This window comes from Molossus molossus, unplaced genomic scaffold (assembly GCF_014108415.1).
Source record: "Molossus molossus isolate mMolMol1 unplaced genomic scaffold, mMolMol1.p scaffold_m16_p_4, whole genome shotgun sequence".
Taxonomy (NCBI): Eukaryota; Metazoa; Chordata; class Mammalia; order Chiroptera; family Molossidae; genus Molossus; species Molossus molossus.
The window spans coordinates 67,230,187-67,249,640 of NW_023425377.1; the positions used below are offsets into that span (position 1 = coordinate 67,230,187).

At 50.2% G+C, this 19,454-nt stretch overlaps 1 protein-coding gene and 1 pseudogene across 1 annotated transcript; one reads left to right on the forward strand and one right to left on the reverse strand.

The window, feature by feature from the left end:
• Positions 1-401: 401 nt before the first annotated feature.
• Positions 402-18,049, reverse strand: MAP1S (microtubule associated protein 1S). The gene is made up of 7 exons (XM_036241231.1): positions 17,929-18,049; positions 16,741-16,842; positions 15,268-15,350; positions 14,312-14,452; positions 11,376-13,725; positions 1,749-1,984; positions 402-892 (listed from the first exon to the last, which is right to left on the reverse strand). Exons 1-7 carry the CDS (start codon positions 18,047-18,049, stop codon positions 737-739), a joined length of 3,189 nt encoding a protein of 1,062 aa, XP_036097124.1. The 3' UTR covers positions 402-736.
• LOC118616415 lies at positions 4,033-5,305 on the forward strand (annotated as a pseudogene).
• Positions 18,050-19,454: the final 1,405 nt, after the last annotated feature.

Sequence of the window (19,454 nt, forward strand, 5' to 3'; positions counted from 1 at the left end):
GGTGAGGATTAAAAAAAAAAGAAAAAGAAAGATCTTCCTGCAGCTGTGACTCTTGGCACAAACATCAATTTTCTCCAGGAACAGAGGGCAACTTTTGTTTTATGGCTATGGAGCAGAGACTGGGATTCAAATCTCACCTCAGCCACTGATCAGTCTGTATGGCAGGGGTCCAGCAGCTGCCTCCCTTGTCTGTAAAACATGATCCTCACACTGGCCAGTTTGGCTTAGTGGTTAGAGCATCAGCCTGTTGACTAAAGGGTCACGGGTTCAATTTTGGTCCAGGGCACGTACCTGGGTTGCAGGTTCAATCTCTGGCCTGGTCAGGTTCCTGCAGGAGGCAACCAATCAATGTTTCTCTTTCACATCAATATTTCTCTCTCTCTCTCCTTCCCTTCCACTCTTCTCTAAAAACCAATGGAAAAAAAATATTCCTGGTGAGGATTAAAAACAACAACAAAAGAACAAAAGAAACATCAACAAAAGAAACGGGACCCTCACCAGTGACCAGGGAGGGCTGTGGTTAATTTAAGTGCCATTGTCAGCAACCGTTACTGGAGAGGCATGCCCTCTTCTTATGCCTGTCCTGGGGGCCCACATGGTGGTGATGGCCACCAAGTCTCCCATCAGCAGAAGGAACTGAGGCCACAGTGGAGTGGGGCACTTGGTTTATTTGTGATGCAGTGACTCTCAGGATGGTGGCAGATTTGGGCTGAGGGGTGGTGGGGGTGAGGCAGGACTAGAACTCCACCTTGCAAGCAGGGAAGGCCTCATCCTGCATGGACACTGTGCTGTTACTGCCCAGCACAGTGATACCCAGCGCCTGGTGCTGGGCATGCGTCTCCTCATACCACTCATGCATGGCCATTGAGTCGAAAGTAGGGATCAGGGTCACCTGCAGGCAGGAAAAATGGACGAGCAGTGAAGGGGAGAACCCTCTGCTCTCACGGCCCAGTCCTTTGGCATCTGAAGCCCCCCTTCTCTGACTACATGTGTTCTGTCTCATCTCTCACCTGGATATCCTGCAGCCAGTGGCCAGCTGGTCCCTGAAGTCCTTTTCCCCATGGAACCCAAAGGACCCTCTTACAACCCAGGAGACCAGACCATGACTCTACGAAGCCCTCAGTGCCTCCCACTCCCCTCTCCATGCCTCTGACTCTTGGCTCACCCGGGCTTCTCTCCAGTTCCTGGGACACACAGGCTCACTTTTACCTCTAGGCTTTTGCCCATGTTGTGCCCTGTACCTAGACTCTCTATCCCGGAGAGTAAGCTGCGTGCAAGGTCAGGGGTCGCATACTCACAGGCTGAGTGGGCAGCCAGGTACCTAGAAGCTCTCCCCTCTCCCCAAACTAGCTCACCCTTCAAGGATCTGTTTCAAGGCTTTCTTTGGGGACAACCCCAGTCCTCTTTCTCAACTGTGTAAATGTCACACACCCCACCTGTTCCTCCTGGCCAATTCTCATGGTAGCGGGGTGGTTAAGAACTAGGGGTCAGGAAAGGTGGTCAAACCAGCCTTGCCCTGCATCCCTGCCCATATTGCTGCAGGGAAATGAGGAAATGGATGTGACAGAATAGGATCCTGAGAGCTGGAGAGGACTCCTGCATTTGCTCTCCTTTCCTTGTGGCCTTGGGGATGCAGTTGAGTCTCTGAGCCCCATTCCTACCTCCGTGTGGATTCAAGACAGAGACAATGGGAGGTGCTGGCCCCACCCTGTGCCAAGACTGCTTAAGGCCTTGCAGTGGTCACTCACCTGGAGGTCACGGTCCCACCGCTGCTTGCCAGCCAGCAGTGCATCCAGGACAGCCCGCATACCCTCTTCCTTGTGTTGGTCCTGGCCGCTGATGACATAGCAGAGTGCACGCACCCGCCGAAAGAATTCCTCATCTACCGAGCAGATGCTGCCCCCACTGGGCAGGTAGGCCAGATCAAGGTAGACAGGGGAGCCAGATGAAGCCTCCAACCCACCTGGCTGGCTGCTGGCTGACCCTATAGGCAAGAAGAATGGGGTCAGTCGTGAGCTTCTGGGACTAGGAAGGGGCTGAGATTCAGGACCTGGGACAGGGCTCCCAGCTCAATCAGTACCTCTTTGAGTACTCCCTCCTCAGTAGGAGGCCTGATCTCACTGTTTTATCATTGGTTGACTAGCCCTCCCTGGTAAGGACAGTTACTCAATGAACTCTGTAAACAACGCTGGCTGCCTCCTCAGTGCCTGGACCCTCAATTGCCAATCCCCAGACACAGACATCCTCCAGGCTGGAAGGAGGGGGCAACTGTGGAGGGCTTCCTAGAAGAGGGCATTTTGGCACTTGGGCCCTAAAAGCAGCTGATGCCTAGAAGGCTCTGCTGCTATTGCAGCATCCGTCTGTTCAATTACTCAAGGGATATTTATCAAGTCCTCCTGAGCACCATGTCCTGGGGACATGGTAGTGACCAAGACAGACAAAAATCCCTGCCCACAAGGATGATGGAGAGCCAGAGCTGGTGTGGGAGGGATCGAGTTGCAAGGAGATCCAGGACAGGAAGGCCTGGATGGAGCTGGGGCAGCTGTGCTTGGAGCCTCATTCACGGCCCTGAACCCAGAGTGTATGCAAAGGGGATAAGGCTGCCACTTTGGGGTGAGTGAACTCATAATCACTTGAGGTCTTATGCACAGGAAGCCTACCAGATGCTGATGTCTTAGGAACATAAATGTTGCCCAGCTCAGGGTGTGGGCCCAAAGGACTACAGAGCATATGCGAATAAATAAAACTCCTAGCTTTGGGCAAGTGGCATCTGTCACTCCAAACTGGAAACTGCGATGGTGAGGATCCTGCGTGGAGCCTCAGGAAGAGAAAGCTACTGCAGTTATGGAAAGCGCAAGGGAGACAGGAGCAGGAGAGCTGGAGGGCAGGAGGACGGGGTAGAGGAGGGGCAGGGCAAGCTATGACCCATAGGCTAAATATGGCAACCATCTGTTTTTGTAAAGACAGTTTTACTGGAATACCCGTTCAGTTACTTACATAGATGCTCTGTGTTTGGGACACAGATGGTCTGGCCTACAAGGCTAAAAAGTTTACCCTCTGGCTTTTTAAGACATTGCGGATACAGTACGGAGGGGTGGAACCCTGAGTGACCAAGACTGTGGCCTCTCAAAGAGGCCAAATGCCCTGGCAGATGAAGCCTCAGATGACCCCCAGCCTTCAGGTGCCAGCCTTTCCCATGGGCCCTGGGGGGCCACCCTCTCCATGCTACTGTGCTAGGAACCTCTGACGTACCAAAGGTCACAGGGGCCCACCAGGTGTCTCCCTGGGAATCTGCCCAAGAAAGAGGTGACAGCTCAGGTGGGCACTGAAGAGAATCAAGACACCAGGATGGCCAGCAGCCAAGGACAGGCCATGAAAGGAGAGGAGCAAGAGACATCCATCAGCTCCCGGAGAGCAGGACCACCCCAGGTACCTAGAATAGGGCCCAGCCCACAAGCAAGTGCTCCGTAAACACAAGCTACAGTTATTATTGTTGTCATTATCACTTTTTCTCACTAGATCTCCCTAGTTCATTCTAGCCCTGTGCTAATCAATGCAATGGACAGCAAGCACTGCAAAGTGGTGAGTGTGAGCCAACATGAACTGGGAGTGTCAAATACATGCCAGGCTCCCAAAACTTAGAGTGAAGAGAAAAGGAACTGATAATTTCTTTTGTTGATTACATGGGGAAGCACCATCTTTTTTTTTCTTTTTTTTTTCTTTTTATCCTCACCCGAGGACATTTTTCCATTTTTTGTTAAGATAGAGTGGGAGGGAGAGAGAGGAACAGAGAGAGAGAGAGAAACATCAATGTGAAAGGGACACATCGAGTGGCTGCCACCGCACGACCAACCAGGGCCGGGGACAAACTGCAACCGAGGTACGCGCCCTTAGCGGGAACCAAACCCGGGTCTCTCAGGACCGCAGGCCGACGCTCTAACCGCTGAGCCAAACCGGCCAGGGCAGGAAGCACCATCTTTATATAGTAGTATGCAGAAAAGAGTTGTAACATAGTTGGAGGATTCTGGGAGGATGGAGCAGTAGGAAGCACCAGGAATTCCTCTCCCCATCGAGAGGACAATTGTATTGCAGCTCCTCCCCCTCAAGTTGAAGTGACTTCCATAGGATTTAAAGGACTGCACATTTCTTCTTCTTTTCCCTCCTTGTTTCTAGGAGCCGGATGTTTAAGGACTAAGGTATTCAAAAGCAACTACATACACAGGAGAACTTAGAAAGTCACCACACAAGCCCATAGAAAGGTAGAGGTTGAGAAAAGACCTGAGAAAACCACATGTTTACACCTCAGACTGATCCCCATCACAGAGATAGTCCACAATAATCACACACAAAAAGCCACAGCAAATGCTGGGGAAAGAAAAAATATGGATTTCCAGAGTTACCATATTATTACATTCAAATATCCAGTTTAAAAGAAATTCACAAGGGCCCTGGCCAGTTTGGCTCAGCAGACAGAGTGTTGGTCTGTGGTCCAGAGAGACCCGGGCTCGGTTCCTGCTGGGGGCACATGCCTCAGTTGCAGTTTGTCCCCGGCCCTGGTTGGGTTATGTGGGTGGCAACCACTTGATATGTCCCTTTCACATCAATGTTTCTCTCTCTCTCTCCCTCCCACCCTATCTGAACAAAAAATGGAAAAGGTGTCCTCGGGTGAGGATAAATAAATTAAATAAATAAATAAATAAATAAAAGAAATTCACAAGGCACACAAAGAAACAAAAAACTATGGATCATTCAAAGGAAAAACAATAAATTAACAAGAACTGTCCCCAACAAAGACCAAATGGCAGACTTACTAGACAATGACTTCAAAACAACTATGTGAACAATCCTCAAAGAACTAAAAACATGGGCTGCCGCCATTGTGCCAGCCCCTCAGGTCTCAACGAGGCTGGGTGATGCTCCAGAATAAGAGACAAGCCAATATGAGAACAGATTGGATCCAGCTTCATTCAACATTACTACCAATTAGTTCATAATGACAGAACCCAACTAGGCGTAATTTACATCGACATGTCATGCCTTACATGGGAAGGACAGCAATTCCAGGGGCAAGCTGCCATTGTGGAGAAGTTGTCTAGACTTCCATTCCAGAAAATCCTGCACAGCATCACGGACAGGACCATGAGCCCACACCAGATAGCTGCATCATCAGCATGGTTGTGGGCCAGCTTAAGGCTGATGAAGACCCCATCAAGGGTTACACCAGAGGTTCCTATTAAAGAACATCAACGATGCTTGGGTTTGCACCAATGACATGTTCAGGCTTGCCCTGCACAATTTTAGCTGACCTCCTTCCAGCCAGGCACTCATGCTATTTCCTTCTCCCTCCTCTTCCCGATACTATTCACACTCCTCTAGATGCTCCAAATATCATACACAAATGAGCAGGGCCATGGTAGAAGTGGGCACAGTGCGCTGCTGCTACCTAGGGATTGTGCATGATGTTTGGATGCTAGGCTAGTTATATCTGACAGGATAAGTTTGTGTTGTATCAGCGCATGCCTTGGAAGGACTTAAGTAATGCAAAAGGTTGTTTTTGTTTTGTTTTTTTAATCTACTGACAAGTTGCTCTAGTAACCCAAAGAAGTGAAGGAGAAAACGGCTGCCTCACCACCCAGATACTGATTTATTCAGATGTTTCAATGCTTCATGATACAATAAAACCACAAAAATTTTCTTGAAAAAAAAAAAAAGAAAACTAAAGGCATAGAAAAAAATTAAAAAAAAAACAATGTATGAACAAAATAGAAAATCAATAAGGAGATAGAAAACAAAAAATAAACCAAAAAGAAATTGTGCAGCTGAAAAAAAGCACAATAACTTAAATGAAAATTTCACTAGAGAGTTTCTTATCCTTTGAGACGACATGGAGGGACCTGGAAAGTATTATCCTAATCGAAACAAGCCAAACAGAGAAAGACATGTATCATATGATCTCAGTTATTTGTGGAATTAACTTAACAGCCTGAGAAATGGGGTAGTCCCAGAGATGTGGAAGTGGGGTACAGACTGACAATCCCCAGAAGAGGGGGTGGGGGGCAGAGAGATAAACCACAGAACTTATATGCATGTATGCATGAACAATGGACATGGACAACAAAGCTGGGAACAGGGCAGGGGGGGGGGGGATCAGTAGGGTGGAAAGGAGAAACATCTGTAACAAAAATAAATAAATTTTAAAAAAAAGATTTGAACAGGTAAAAAAAAAGTCAATGATCTTGATGATAGGAAAATGGAAATTACTGAGTCTGAGGAACAGAAAGAAAAAAGATTCAAGAAAGTGAACAGAGTCTAAGAAACCTGTGGGACCCCATCCAGAGGACCGACATACATACTGTGGAATTCCCAGAAAGGGAAGAGAGAAAGGGGCAGGAGATTACTTGAAGAAGTAAAAACAGACCTAAATTTCCCATACTTGTTGAAAGACATGAACATAAACATCAAGAAGCATTGAACTCCAAGTACAATGAACTCAGAGGCCCACACTGAGATACATAATCAAACTGTTGAAAGCAAGGACAAAGAGAGACTCTGAGAGAAGATGGTGTTAAAGGGGAATTTTATAGCTATAAACTTACATTTTAAAAGCTTATATTAAAAAATAATATCTCAAATCAACAACCTAACTTTACAATTTAAAGAACTAGAAAAAGAAGAACAAAGTAAATGTAAAGCTAGCAAAAGAAAGGAAATAAAGATTGGAGCAGAGATCAATAAAATAGAAAATATAAAAACAGTATAGAAGCAATGAAACAAAAAGTTGGTTCTCTGCAAAGATTAACAAAATTGACAAATCTTTAACTGGACTAAAAGAAAAAGAGAGAAGACTCAAATTAGTAAGAGCAAAAATAATCAATGGAGCCTGGCTAGTGTGGCTCAGATGGCTGAGTGTTGTCCCATGTACCGAAAGGTCACTGGTTCAATTCCAGTCAGGGCACATGCCCAGGCTGTGGGTTCAATGCCTGGTTGGGGTGCATACAGGAAGCAACCGATTGATGTTTCTCTCTCATATCAATGTTGTTGTTTTTTCTCTCTCTCCCTCTCTCTCTAAAATAAATAAAAACATATTTTTTAAAAAATCAGTGGAACAGAACAATGAGCCCAAAAACTAATCCTCACATATATGGTCAAATGATTTTTGATAAGGGTGCCAAAACTATTCAATGAGGGACAAAATAGGCTTCTCAACAAATGGTGTTGGGAAACAAGGATATCCACATGCAAAAGACTGAAGCTGAACCCTTGTTTAGCACCATTAAAAATTAACTCAGCCCTGGCCAGATAGCTCAATTGGTTAGAGCTTCATCTGGATACACCAAGATTGTGGGTTCTAGCTCCATCAGGGCACACACAAGAATCAACCAATGAATGCATGAATATGTAGAACAACAAAAACCAATGTTTTGCTCTCTCAAATTGATTAAAAAATTAACTTTATTTTATTTATTTATTTATTTTTATCCTCACCCGAGGACATTTTTCCATTTTTTGTACAGACAGAGTGGGAGGGAGAGAGAGGAAGAGAGAGAGAGGGAAACATCGATGTGAAGGGACACATCGAGTGGCTGCCACCCGCACAACTAACCAGGGCCGGGGACAAACTGCAACCGAGGTACATGCCCTTAGCGGGAACCGAACCCGGGTCTCTCCGGACCGCAGGTGGACGCTCTAACCGCTGAGCCAAACCGGCCAGGGCTAAAAAATTAACTTTAAATTGATCAAAGAGATAATTTAAGAGCTAAAACTATAAAACTCTTAGAAGAAAATATAAGGCAAAAGCTTCATAAATTTGATTTGGCAATGATTTCTTAGATAATGACACCAAAATCATAGGCAACTAAAGAAAAAAGACAAACTGGACTTCATGTTCAAAGAAAAAAGGTTAAAACTTTTGTGCATCAAAGAACATTATCAACAGAGTAAAAAGGCAGCCCACAGAATGGGAGAAAATATTGCAAATCATGTATCTGATAAGGGATTCAAATCCAGAATACAAAGAACACTCTCAAGATCCAACAAGAAAAAACAAACAACTTTATTCAAAAATGGGCAAATAATTTAGTAAACATTTCTCTAAACAAGCCAACAAGCAGATGAAAAGATGCTCAACCTCACTAATCATCAGGGAAATGCAAATCAAAACCACAAGATATCAATTCACACCCATCAGGATGGCTAATATAAAAAATAAAAATAAAAACAAAAAAAGAGCGAAGTATCAAAAGAACATAACTCTACCCAGAAAAAAATATATACAGGGATGAAGGCAAAGTAAAAACAATTCTCAGATGAAGAGAATTGTTAGCACACCTGCCCTATGAAAAATTCTCAAAGTTTTTTAGGCTGAAGGGAAATGATAGCAGAGAGAAATTTAAGAAATAAAGGAAAAACTAAATGGTAAATGGATCCTCTTAAGTTCTTTTAAATATGTTTAACTATTGAGAGCAAAAATTTTAACAGTATCTGGTCAGGTTTTCAATGTATGTTGACATAGTTCATATAACAACTATAATATAAAAGGGGGGGGAGTAAAAGGATCTATGTGACTGTAAGGCTTCTACATTTTACTTGAAATAAAATATTAACTGTACATAGACTGTAAACTGTACTGATTCTGTATTAATTTCATCTTTTTCATCATGAGTCTAAAATCCTCTATTTGGTGTCTAAAGTCAACTTCCAAAACTTTCTCATACAGATGTAGATGTAAATAAAACTGACTCCCTCTTTGTGTGTGCCCCTTGATTTCTTTCAAATTTGTGTTCTGAACTTGACCAAACTAGTCTCAGCCAGCACCAAAGCCTTACAGTTAATATTTAGTTGTGCCTTGTAAGATTATACAATGTAATCATAAAGATTCCTATTAGTAAATGGCCAGAATGGCATAGCCACTGGGATAAATATCAAACTAGATGCTGATGTTAATAGTAAGCAATATCTACCCTGGCCGATTTGGCTCAGCAGTTAGAGTGTCAGCCTGCGGTCCCAAGAGACCTGGGTTTGGTTCCTGCTAAGGGCATGTACCTTAGTTGCAGTTTGTCCCCGGCCCTGGTTGGGTCATACGGGTGGCAGCCACTCGATGTGTCCCTTTCATGTCAATGTTTCTCTCTCTCTCTCTCTCTCTCTCCCTCCCACTCTATCTGAACAAAAAAATGGAAAAGTGTCCTCAGGTGAGGATAAAAAAAAGTAAACAATTATCCATCATAAGGCCATCAGGAGGTATGGTCCCTTTGTCTTGTCCATTAGTAATTCAGCTATACTATAAAACATTTAATGTTACTGTAACAACTGTCTAACAGCAGAGATTATCTGTGCAGACTGTGGGGCTACCTTCCGCTCTGACCCAATCTTCCTGTAAGTAACTTACTCTATAATAAATTGTTATAATTTAAAAAAATAGAGCAACCTGTGGGGAGGAGGCCTGCCCAGCTGCCATTGGGAGCTTTGTGCACTCAAGAAATTTTTTCTTAAATGCAGAAAATAAGTGTTGATGAGGAACCCTTGTGGCCCTGGCCAGGTAGCTCAGTTGGTTAGAGTGTTGTCTTGATACGCCAAGGTTTCAGGTCCAATCTCCAGTGAGGGCACATATAAAAAGCAACCAATGAATGCATAAGTGGAACATCAAATCAATGTTTCTCTCTCTCCCTTTCTCTATCTAAAAAAGGACATTTTTGTGGAGTGCTATATGCCCAGAACTATGCTGAGCCCTTCACAAACATCCTTAAAAAAAAAGGAACTCTTGTATTTTAGTAGAAATGTACAATGGTGTAGCCTCTGTGGAAAACAGTACAGAGGTTCCTAAAAAAAAAAAAGTTAAACAGAATTATCACATAATCCAGCAATTCCACTTCTGTATTTATCTCAAAGAATTTAAGCAAGGTCTTGAAGAGATGTTTGTACATCCATGTTCACAGCAGCATTATTTATAGCAGCCAAAAGGTGGAAGCAACCCAAGTACCCATGAATGAATAAACAAAACGTGGTCAGTCCATCTATACAATGGAATATTATTCAGCCTTGAAAAGGAAAGAAATTCTGACATCTGCTACAACATGGATGAACCATGAGGACATTATGCTAAGTGAAATAAGCCAGTCACCACAAGGATAAACACCGTGATTCCACTTATGTAAGGTCCCTAGAGGAGTCAGATTCAGAGACAGAAAGGATAATGGGTGCCAGGGGGGAATGGGGAGTTAGTGTTTAATAGGGACAGTTTCAGTTTTGCAAGACGAAGGGAGTTTCTGGAGATGGATGGTGTGTGATGGCTGCACAACAATGTGAATGTACTTATTGCCACTGAACTGGACACTTAAAGTATGTCAAAGGTGGTAAATTTTATGTTCTGTATATCTCATCACAATTAAGGATAGCAGACTCAAGATTGCTATTCTTGGGAAGGCCTGAGCTGGCATCTGTGAACAGATTTCAGAAGACCTCCAATGTTCTGTAAATTATAAGAGTTTGTATAGCAACATGGCTTAAGCTGAACACTGGCTTTCCGCTTTCTGAGGAGTCTGGAACTATGGTACAAGCCAGGCAGAGGTGCTGATGTCAAAAGCCCTCAACCGAAACCCTGCAGGTGAGTCTCTAATGGGCCTCCCTGTTGGAGGCCACTTCTCCCATGTCATCACAGCTTGCTGCTCAGGAATTAAGCATATAGTATGTGACTCCACTATGAGAGGACTCTTCCCACTGCAGACCCTGCTCTATGTCCTCTCATATATTGCAGCCAGGAGTAGAGTTGTGTCCTCCTTGCCAATCATCAACCTGGGCATGGTTTTAAAAACCTCAACAGTCCTGACTGGTGCTCTCAGTGGTTAGAGCATCAGCCATTGAACCAAAGGGTTATGGGTTTGATTCCCAGTCAAGGGCACCTACCTGAATTGCAGATTCAATCCTCAGCCTGGGTCAGGGAGTGTGCAGGAGGCAATCAATCTATGTGTCTCTCTCACATTGATCTCTCTCTCCCTGGCCCTCCCTTCCACCCTCCCTCCCCTCCCACCCTCCCTCCCCTCCACTCTCTAAAAAAAAATCAATGGAAAAAATATCCTCCATCCTTCTGTGAGGATTAACAAAAAGACCCTAGACACAAAAGATTACATAAAATATACTATTAACTCACTTGTTTCTTTTACTCACTGGGGCACTGTGGCTACTAGCAAATCCATGAGAGGTGCTCACTGTGTTTCCATTGACAGCACTGCTCGAATAACTGGCAATTGCCAAGTGTGCTCCCATTTTATAGAGGAAACTAAGGCCACAGAGGGTGGTAAAGTGTGACTAAGGCCACACAGCATTAGGAACAGAACTTGGGCTGGTAACCCACTGCAGGTTTCTAGCCCCCAGGTACTTACCGGATGGGCCCCGAGTAGTCGTCTTGGGGACTGAGGACTTTCTGGACAGGGGTGCTCGACCTCCCTTGTCACTGGGTTCACTCTGGATACTCAGTGGCCGACTGCCCCGTTCCCTACCAGGCAGCCCCTTGGTCTTGGCAGTGTTAGCCGGAGTGGGTTTGGGGGTGGCAGTGCTAGGTGTGGGGCGAGCCAGGGACTTCCGGGTACGACTGAGGCTCTCTGTCAGCCGGGCCTGCTCCGGGGGCAGCAGCTCAGGGTCCACCATGCAGATCCTAGGGGGAGTGGGCAGTGGCGGGGGGACCTTGAGGGGGTCGGGCAGCGGGTTGTGATGAGGGACCCCAAAACCCTCCATGTCCTCATCTGATTCTGCAGTGCCAGGGGCAGCAGGCAGGGGGTCCGAGTCAGACAGTGTAGGCAGGGACTCACTGACAGACGTGGGTGGTGTTTCCTCAGTCCCTAGAGCACCCGCTCGCTCCTGGGACCGAGCACTGCTGTCATTGGAGCTGCCGGGGGATGTGGGGGCTGGTGCCATAGGCATGGCTTTGCGGTGCTCAAACTCACAGGGTGACACTAGGCACAGGTCCACATCATGTGGGGAGGCCGAGCGCCGCACCCGGGGGCCTCGAAGTGGAAGGCTCAGCCCTGCCTCACCCATGGGAACAGGAGGTGGTGGCAGCACTTGCTCAAAGGAGACAGACAGGGACTCGTCCACCTCTGTGGAATGTGGGGAGCCCACCTCAGCAGGCAGGGAAGGTGTGGTCACCGTTGGGGAGACATCTGGCCCTGTCTCCCCGCCCCTCAGTGGGCTCAGTGACAGCTGCCTACTGCCCTCAGTTGGGCCCTGGTGAGCTCCAGCTGGCGAGGGGGTGCGCGGTAGGAGGGTGCCACTGGCTACCAGTTGCTCTTGAGTCTTTAGGCTGCCACTGTCCTCCCCTGGGGGGCTTAGCCCCAGCTCCAGGCTGCTCCCTTGGCTGGGGGTGGCCACCAGCTGGGGGATAGGAGAGCTGCAGGCCTCTGTGGAGGGACTGGCCTCTCCACACCGGAAGCTGGGGGGGCTGCGGGGCCCATTCCCTGCCAATGGGACACTTGGGCGGTGATTGTTGGGTGCTTTTCGGGGCTTGGGGGCTGCCTGGGCACTTGTCTTCTTGCTGTTGACCACAGCAGAGGATGCCCGGTACAACTCCCTGGGCTGGGTCCGAGGGGCACTTGGCTTGGGGTCCTTCTTCACCTCTCGGAGGTGCCTAGCTTCCTTTTCAGCCCTGCGAGGAGCCTCAGCCCGTGGTGGCTCCTTCCGGGCCATGCCTGAGCGCTCCTGGGCAAGCCTGGCAGGCACCGTAGTCCGGCCCTCTCTCCTCAAGCTGTCCCGGGAGCCCACACTTTCCTTGCTCTCAGTACGCCGAGGCCCTGTCAGGTCTTGGGGGGTCACCACGGGCTCCCGCAAGAACCCCAAATGCTGCAGGCGGAGTAGACCATCCAGGAGGCGAGCAGGTGGTGTGCAGCCAGGGAAAAGTACACGCACCACCTTCTCAGTGGGGCCTGTGGGATGCCACACCAGCAGGGCACATACGGAGGCCAGTTTGTGCTCAGCGCCAGCTGAGGGTGGGTGCAGCACGTACATGTCCAGCCGGCCAACACCCATTTTCTGGAAGAGTACAGTGGGCTCAGCCGGCATCAGCCCACGGCGCAGGGGCAGAGGCTCTATGCCCAGCCGAGCCAGAAGGCTCCGGGCTAGCTCCGCCTCATCCTCACCTCGCACTAGACGAGACATGGCCCCGCGGGCATTGAGGAACACAACACCCAGGCCTGGTGAGACGAGCCTGCGCAGCCTGTCATCCCCCGAGCCCCCACCGGCCGCTGCCTCCTCACGCTCTGCCAGCTTGCGTCGCAGCAGACTGTTGAGGCCTGGGAGGCTATCAGCGCCCTCATGAGTCACCAGCACAGCATCCACCCGGTCCAGGTGCCGTACCAGCTTCCAGAAGCTCGACTTGGGGTTTGAGCCACCGTTGACCAGCATGGTGAAGCCATTGACAGCAAAGAAGGCGGCATCCCCAAGGCCACCAGGGAAGATGTAGCAGCAAGGCCGGGCAAGCCTGAGGAAACCCACAGATGACGGTGGCTCAAGCAGCTCAAAGGGGGATGGCAGCTCCAGCGACTCAGCCACATACTCCAGGAACTCACGTAGGCCCTCAGAGGCTGGCCGCTGCAATGGTGGGTTTAGCCGCAGTCGGAGCGCACCCTGGAGGCCAGACACTTCTGGTGCCAGTTTGGCCCAGTCACCGAAGGTTGGGCAGGTGATGGTGAACTTGGGTGGGTCTGCAGATGGGGGTGCAGAAGCCAGGAGATCCTGGATCTGCAGAGGGGGAAATGGTTAAGGGGCCACCTGGAGCCAGGCAATACCCAGTACCTTGGGAAAACTAGGCAAGGACTGTCTCCTGGAGCTGTGAGGGTCACTTGTCACCCTCAGAACAAAAACTCAGCCCTCCCCCCACTCTTGCCTCACCCCTTGTCCCCGTCCGTCCCTCCCTCCCTCCCTCCCGCCTTCTCTCATTCTCCTTGCCTCAAGAACTTTGCATTTGCTGTTCCCTCCAGGGAGGCCTTCCCTGCTCTCTCACTGGCTCTTCTCTCACCATGTTTAAATCATTTACAACAATGTAAACACATGGTTTTCAGAGGTTTTTTTGTTCACATGCCCCATCCAGACTGACTCCAGAAGTGAATCTGAAGTGAATCTGCGGTGTCACTTGAGGCCTCTGGGGTGCCTGTTAATCCATAGGCACCCCCCTGAACCACACTATAGTGGGTGACAGGACTGCATCCTGACAACAGGAGGATATGTGTCAAAACCATCCAGAGAGCAGGTCACTGGGGACCACACAACCCAGTGGGAACAAGCCAGGATTCAGAGGTGGGGGAAGCAGGATGGGGAGGGGACTTACCTCTTTGTCCCCCAGAACCTGGAGGAAGTGGCGGGGTGAGAAGCCCCCAGTCTGGAGCAGCAGCTCCCCTGTCTCCTCCAGGCAGGGCCCAGCCAGCACCAGAAGCTTGTGAGGGGCAGGGTCTAGGAGAAGGTTCCGGAGCTGAGGGAGAGGGGAGACTGGTAAAGGCCCTATTCTACACAGTGACATAATAAGCACCCCACTTTGGGTGGCCCCCCACCCTAAATCTATGTATAACCACCCCACTCCTGTCCCCACCCTACAGCCAGGCCAGTGATCTATTAAGGAATATAACCTCCGGACCTCCTGCTGGGCCTTCCTTACCCCCAAAACTCCAGCAAAGCCTGGCTCCAGTGCTCCCTTCTCCTAGAAGCCCTCTGTACCCTTTGAGGGCTCCCTCAAGCCCACCTCTCCCTATGGTCCAGCCACAATGCCATGGGACTGGCTGTCTTCTTCTGAGCCCCTTGAGGGAACATTTTTCATCAGAAGAATCAACCTGTACAAGGGTCTCTACAGGAGTGCCCTGGGGTTCTATCTTGTTCATCTTTCTCATAAATAATTGGGAGAAGGATACAGACATCCACAAGCTAGAAATATTAAGAGATCAATTCAGACAAACTACTAGGGACCGGTGAGAGGGAACATAAAATACAAACATCAATCAGGTCCTGCTTTCCCATTTCCCACCTCCAGACCTTCTCTATCCCATTCCTTTCTCCCAAACTCTAGCCTTTCTGATTCCACCACCCACGAGGTGCTTCCATCACCCACGAGGAGGGAATAAATTGTAGCTGGAGCCATGAGGGGTGAGGAAGGCTTCCTAGGGGAGAGGGTCCTGCTGCTGGGTGCTGAGAAGAGAATTTCAAGCAGCATGAAGTCAAGGATACAAGAGATCAGGATGGGGGATGGTGTCAGTTTCTGCAACCCACTCCCTCCAGGAGCTGACTGGTCCCTACCTCATCACATAGGGACTTATCTGATGGGTTCAGGAGGACCAGGATGTCCAGGGTGTCTCCTCGGTGGTGCAGGCTCCGCTGGCCTGTGTGGGAATTGGACCCTGTGAGTTTGGAGCTGGGACATGTGCGCAGGGTCAGGCTGTCCAGGGTCAAACCCTGCCTCTCTGTGTGACCCCAGGCAGCCACAAGTCCCTCCAACACTTGCTTCCCGGGAACCCCCACCCACCAAAGCTGGCCTACATAGTAGTGCCACAGGTCAGGATGAGGCAAGAACAGAAAGCCTGTATCAGCAGACCTCCCATTAGAATCAACAGTGACAACAAGGCCATCACTGCTTATGAGGCCCAATTCACAGCTGTCAGCTTGGTGGGGGATACCATTGTCACCCCCATTTTATAGGCAAGGAGCCAGAGTCCAGGGAGGGCCAATGATGGAACAACATGGACTCTGAGGCAGGACTACAGGAGGATGGAAAAGTGGCAGGTGGGCTGGAATGAGGGGCAGCAGAAGGGAGCCAAGGATGGGGAGGCCTCATGAGCCACAAGAGGAGAGTGGGGTTAATTCTGGGATCCCAATTCTAGTGTGTCCCATGGAGCCCAGATGTGCTTCCAATATGGAGGATCAGGTCAGGAGGCTAGAGAGGCAAGGACCCTCCAGGGTCACACACCCAGATATTGCCCCATTCTGGTGGGGGGACCAAGGTAGAGAGTAGGGAAATGACCACTGAGGTCACACAGGACTGACAGGATTTCCAGTACCCCCATTTTATGAGGGGTCAGGAAGCCACCAGAACTGCTGGGACAATGAAGCGACGGGTCACTTCCTTCCCCTGCCACAGCAGCCTGGAGGTGATTCAAGGGGCTGGCTGAGGGAAGGGGGGGCTGTAGGGCTGGCTGAAGTGGGGAAGCTACAGGCAACGCCCAGGCCCCAACCAGTAACTGCTCTGTTAACCCGAAATCACCAACAAATACCCAGAGAGTCACAGGCTATGTGGGGCTGGCTCAAACATCTCAGCTCCCTCCTAGACCTTGCTCTTTTATCAGTTCCCCATCTACTGAGTACCTACTATGTACCTGACATGTGCAGGGGTCACAGCCATGAACCAGACACATTCTCTGCCACACAAAGCCCATACACCATCTTCCAGGCCTGCCTAGCAGCCCCTCACTTTCCAAATGTCCTGTCTTTTTACCCGGGCCTTCCCTCCACCTAACACAGCAGCCCCAGACACTTCTCCTCCAAAAAGTCCCCTCAGCAGGTCTCCCTGTCCCTAACACCTCAGCTGCCTCATCTGTCAAATGGGAACAAAAACATGAGTACCTGCCTCATGGGCTGTTGACGACCAAGGTAGATAACCCTTGCTCCATACTCAGCAGAGCTTAGGTGTTTTATTGTTGTTTAGGCATTCAGAGAACATTTGCCCAATGAACACAAAAGGGGAGCAGCTGGGGCACACAGGGTCTCCAGCCTCACCTTTCACAATGCTGGAAAAGGTGGCCGAGTGCCGGGACACAAAGATCTTGAGCTGCTCATCCAGGCTGCAGATGCCAGGGTCAATGTCCCAGGACTTGAGACCTAGTGTGGGGAGGGGAATAGAGGTGGAAAATCAGCCTCTTCCCCTCAACCTGCCCCAGTATCTTGATCATCTCAGTCATCTCCTCCCCTCCAGCATTAGCTCCACCCCTATCACCTGTCTCACTGCTCCTTCCCACTACCAGGCACATTCCCATTTCTGGGCCTTGGCACCAGCTGTTCCCATTGTCCACAAACCCCCACCTCTTTTCAGGTCCTTTATGCCCTTTGCTTCTTTCTGTGCCCTCCTAACACCATGCAAGCTTAAAATTGGTTCCATCTCCTCACTCATCTTGGATCCACAACACCCCCCCCACCCCACCCCCACCCCCACCCCCACACACAGTTAGCCGTGCGACAGCAGGGCTGAGCCTCCAGTCTTCCCCACCCTGTGCCCTGTGGGGAACCTTCTCCAAGCACGGGAACTGCGTGTGCTGCCGCCCCATTTTACAAGCGATGGATCCCACCACGCCGTTTGGAGAGATGAACGCCCTCCAACCCCGGCGTGGGGTGCACCAAGCCAGCGGGTGTGCCAAGTAGCTGCAGGTGAATTGAACCTTGCAGGTGCACCTGTGACTCACCTTCTGTGGTGCCAAATCCCACAGATAGGCCTCAACCGCCCACACCCTAATTAGCAGCTCCTCAAGGAGTTACGGAAACTGGGCCCCGGGGCTCCAGGCTTGGCCACATCCAGCCTGCTAAGACCCGAAGATTCGAGGCGACGCCGCCCTCCCCTTGGCAGGCCCGGCGGGCGGGAAAAGGAGCCGTCACCGGTGTTGCCCAATCGCGCGGTTACCAAAGCCGGCCATGACCCCTCGGCGGTCTGCACCCGGGCCGGAGGCCCAGGCCTCCGCCCGTGCCGTCCGCTTAACGGCGAGGGGATCTGAGCCTCTGGCCCTTGGATCTCGCAGCCCAGGCCACTGGCCGCCCCCTTGCCCGGTCCCCTGGATTCCACTACCTCCCTCCCGGAGCCCCGGACCCCAAATCCCTGGATTGAGTCGCCCCCCGCCCCACCCCCCGGGACCCCACCCCCCACACCCCTCAGCCAGGAGCTCCACCCCGACCCCCGCCACCCTACCCCGGCCCCACCTCGTTCGAGCTCCTCCAGCACATAGTTCAGCAGACCCGGGCAGCTGCACTCGCCGCCCACCACCAGCAGCAGCGAGCTCGGCGCCTCAGCAGCACAGGGCCCGGCCGCCGCCTTCGCCATCTTCGCACCGCCCTGGCGCTGCCAGAGCCCGCCCGCGGGCCCCGCCCCTTAAAGAGGCTGAACCGGAAACGCTAATGATCCCACCCGGAATTCCTTCTGCAGGTTATCTGCCCCCTACTGGCCCTTTGAAGTGGTGGAAGCTGGTACCCACGTCTGGGTCTCTACTTTGCACTGCCCCACAAGTGATCGTCCATCCATCCCTCCGCCCATCCACCCACACACTCATTCAACGAGCTTTGACCGCATGCCGACCACATGCCAATCGGAATCTCTGGCCTGGAGAGCTCGCATTGTTACAGGCAGTTAGACAGACAGGAACAGAGCAAGGATGTTGGGCCAGGTACTGAAACCCACCAGATGCCTAGCAAGGGGCAAAACTAGGAAAACCTCGCCCCTCTAGCATATCGTTGATCATGTGGTTTGGACCCCCTGATTTTTTCATATCCATAGTCAAGTGGTTTAGATCCCCTGACCTTTTTCTCCCTAAAGATAACATCTAGGCCCTGGCCAGTTTGGCTCAGCGGTTGAGCATCGGCCTGCGGACCAGAGAGTCTGGGGTTCGGTTCCCGCTAGGAGCACGTACCACCAAAGGGGGGGAGGGGAGATAACATCTAGGCCTCAGTTGGATTTCAGCTCCAGGCTCAGAAAAGCAGCAAAACCAGACCACTGACCCAGTGACTGCCTCAGGACCAGGTACATTGACTAATGAACCCCTGCCCTGGCACCAACCAATCGGTGGACACCAGGGCTCTGAGAGAACACACCTGGAAAGCTAACGAATATTCTATTGAGACTCTTCCCCAACCCCTCCCCTATAATTCCCACCTGCAAGAGATAAATACACTCAAACTGAAGGACCCAGCGTGGGCTCTCCCCCAGGGGAGCACACCAGCACCATTCCCTTTTCCCCTTCTTCCCTCTAAAGTATCCTATGAAACTTGCAACCAGGGGAGCAATGGGCAGCAGCAGCTCTCTGGGGCTAACCCCCTGAATCTGTCTCTAAGGCCCTTTACTCTGACTTCTCAGTGAGCCAAAGCAGCCCAGCTTAGGCTCTCCTGTTGCTTCTTCTATGCCCTTCTTTGTTTCACTATCCTAAGTGTGTTTTTGCTGTGGCTGATAAATTCTTTCTTACTTTGCTTCTCTCTCTCTCTCTCTCTCTCTCTCTCTCTCTCTCTCTCGGTACGTGCCCCTAGCGGGAACCAAACCCAGGACTCTGGTCCACAAGCCAATGCTGCAATCACTGAGCCAAACCAGCCAGTGCTACACTTTGTCTCTTGATTGAAATCTTTCCTTCAAGAAGACAAGAACCACTTCCAGTCAAGATGGTGGCATAAGTAAACGCGATACTCGTCTCTTCCCACAACAACATCAAAATTACAACTAAACTACAGAACAACCACCCTTC

Excerpts from the sequence above, each read along its gene's own strand:
- MAP1S (XM_036241231.1), bottom strand. The coding sequence starts at position 18,049 with ATGGCGAAGGCGGCGGCCGGGCCCTGTGCTGCTGAGGCGCCGAGCTCG. Across the intron at positions 16,843-17,928 it reads GCTGGAGGAGCTCGAACGAG|GTCTCAAGTCCTGGGACATT; the intron begins GTGGGGCCGGGG and ends TCCCCACACTAG. Across the intron at positions 1,985-11,375 it reads GACTACTCGGGGCCCATCCG|GGTCAGCCAGCAGCCAGCCA; the intron begins GTAAGTACCTGG and ends TCTTGCCTATAG.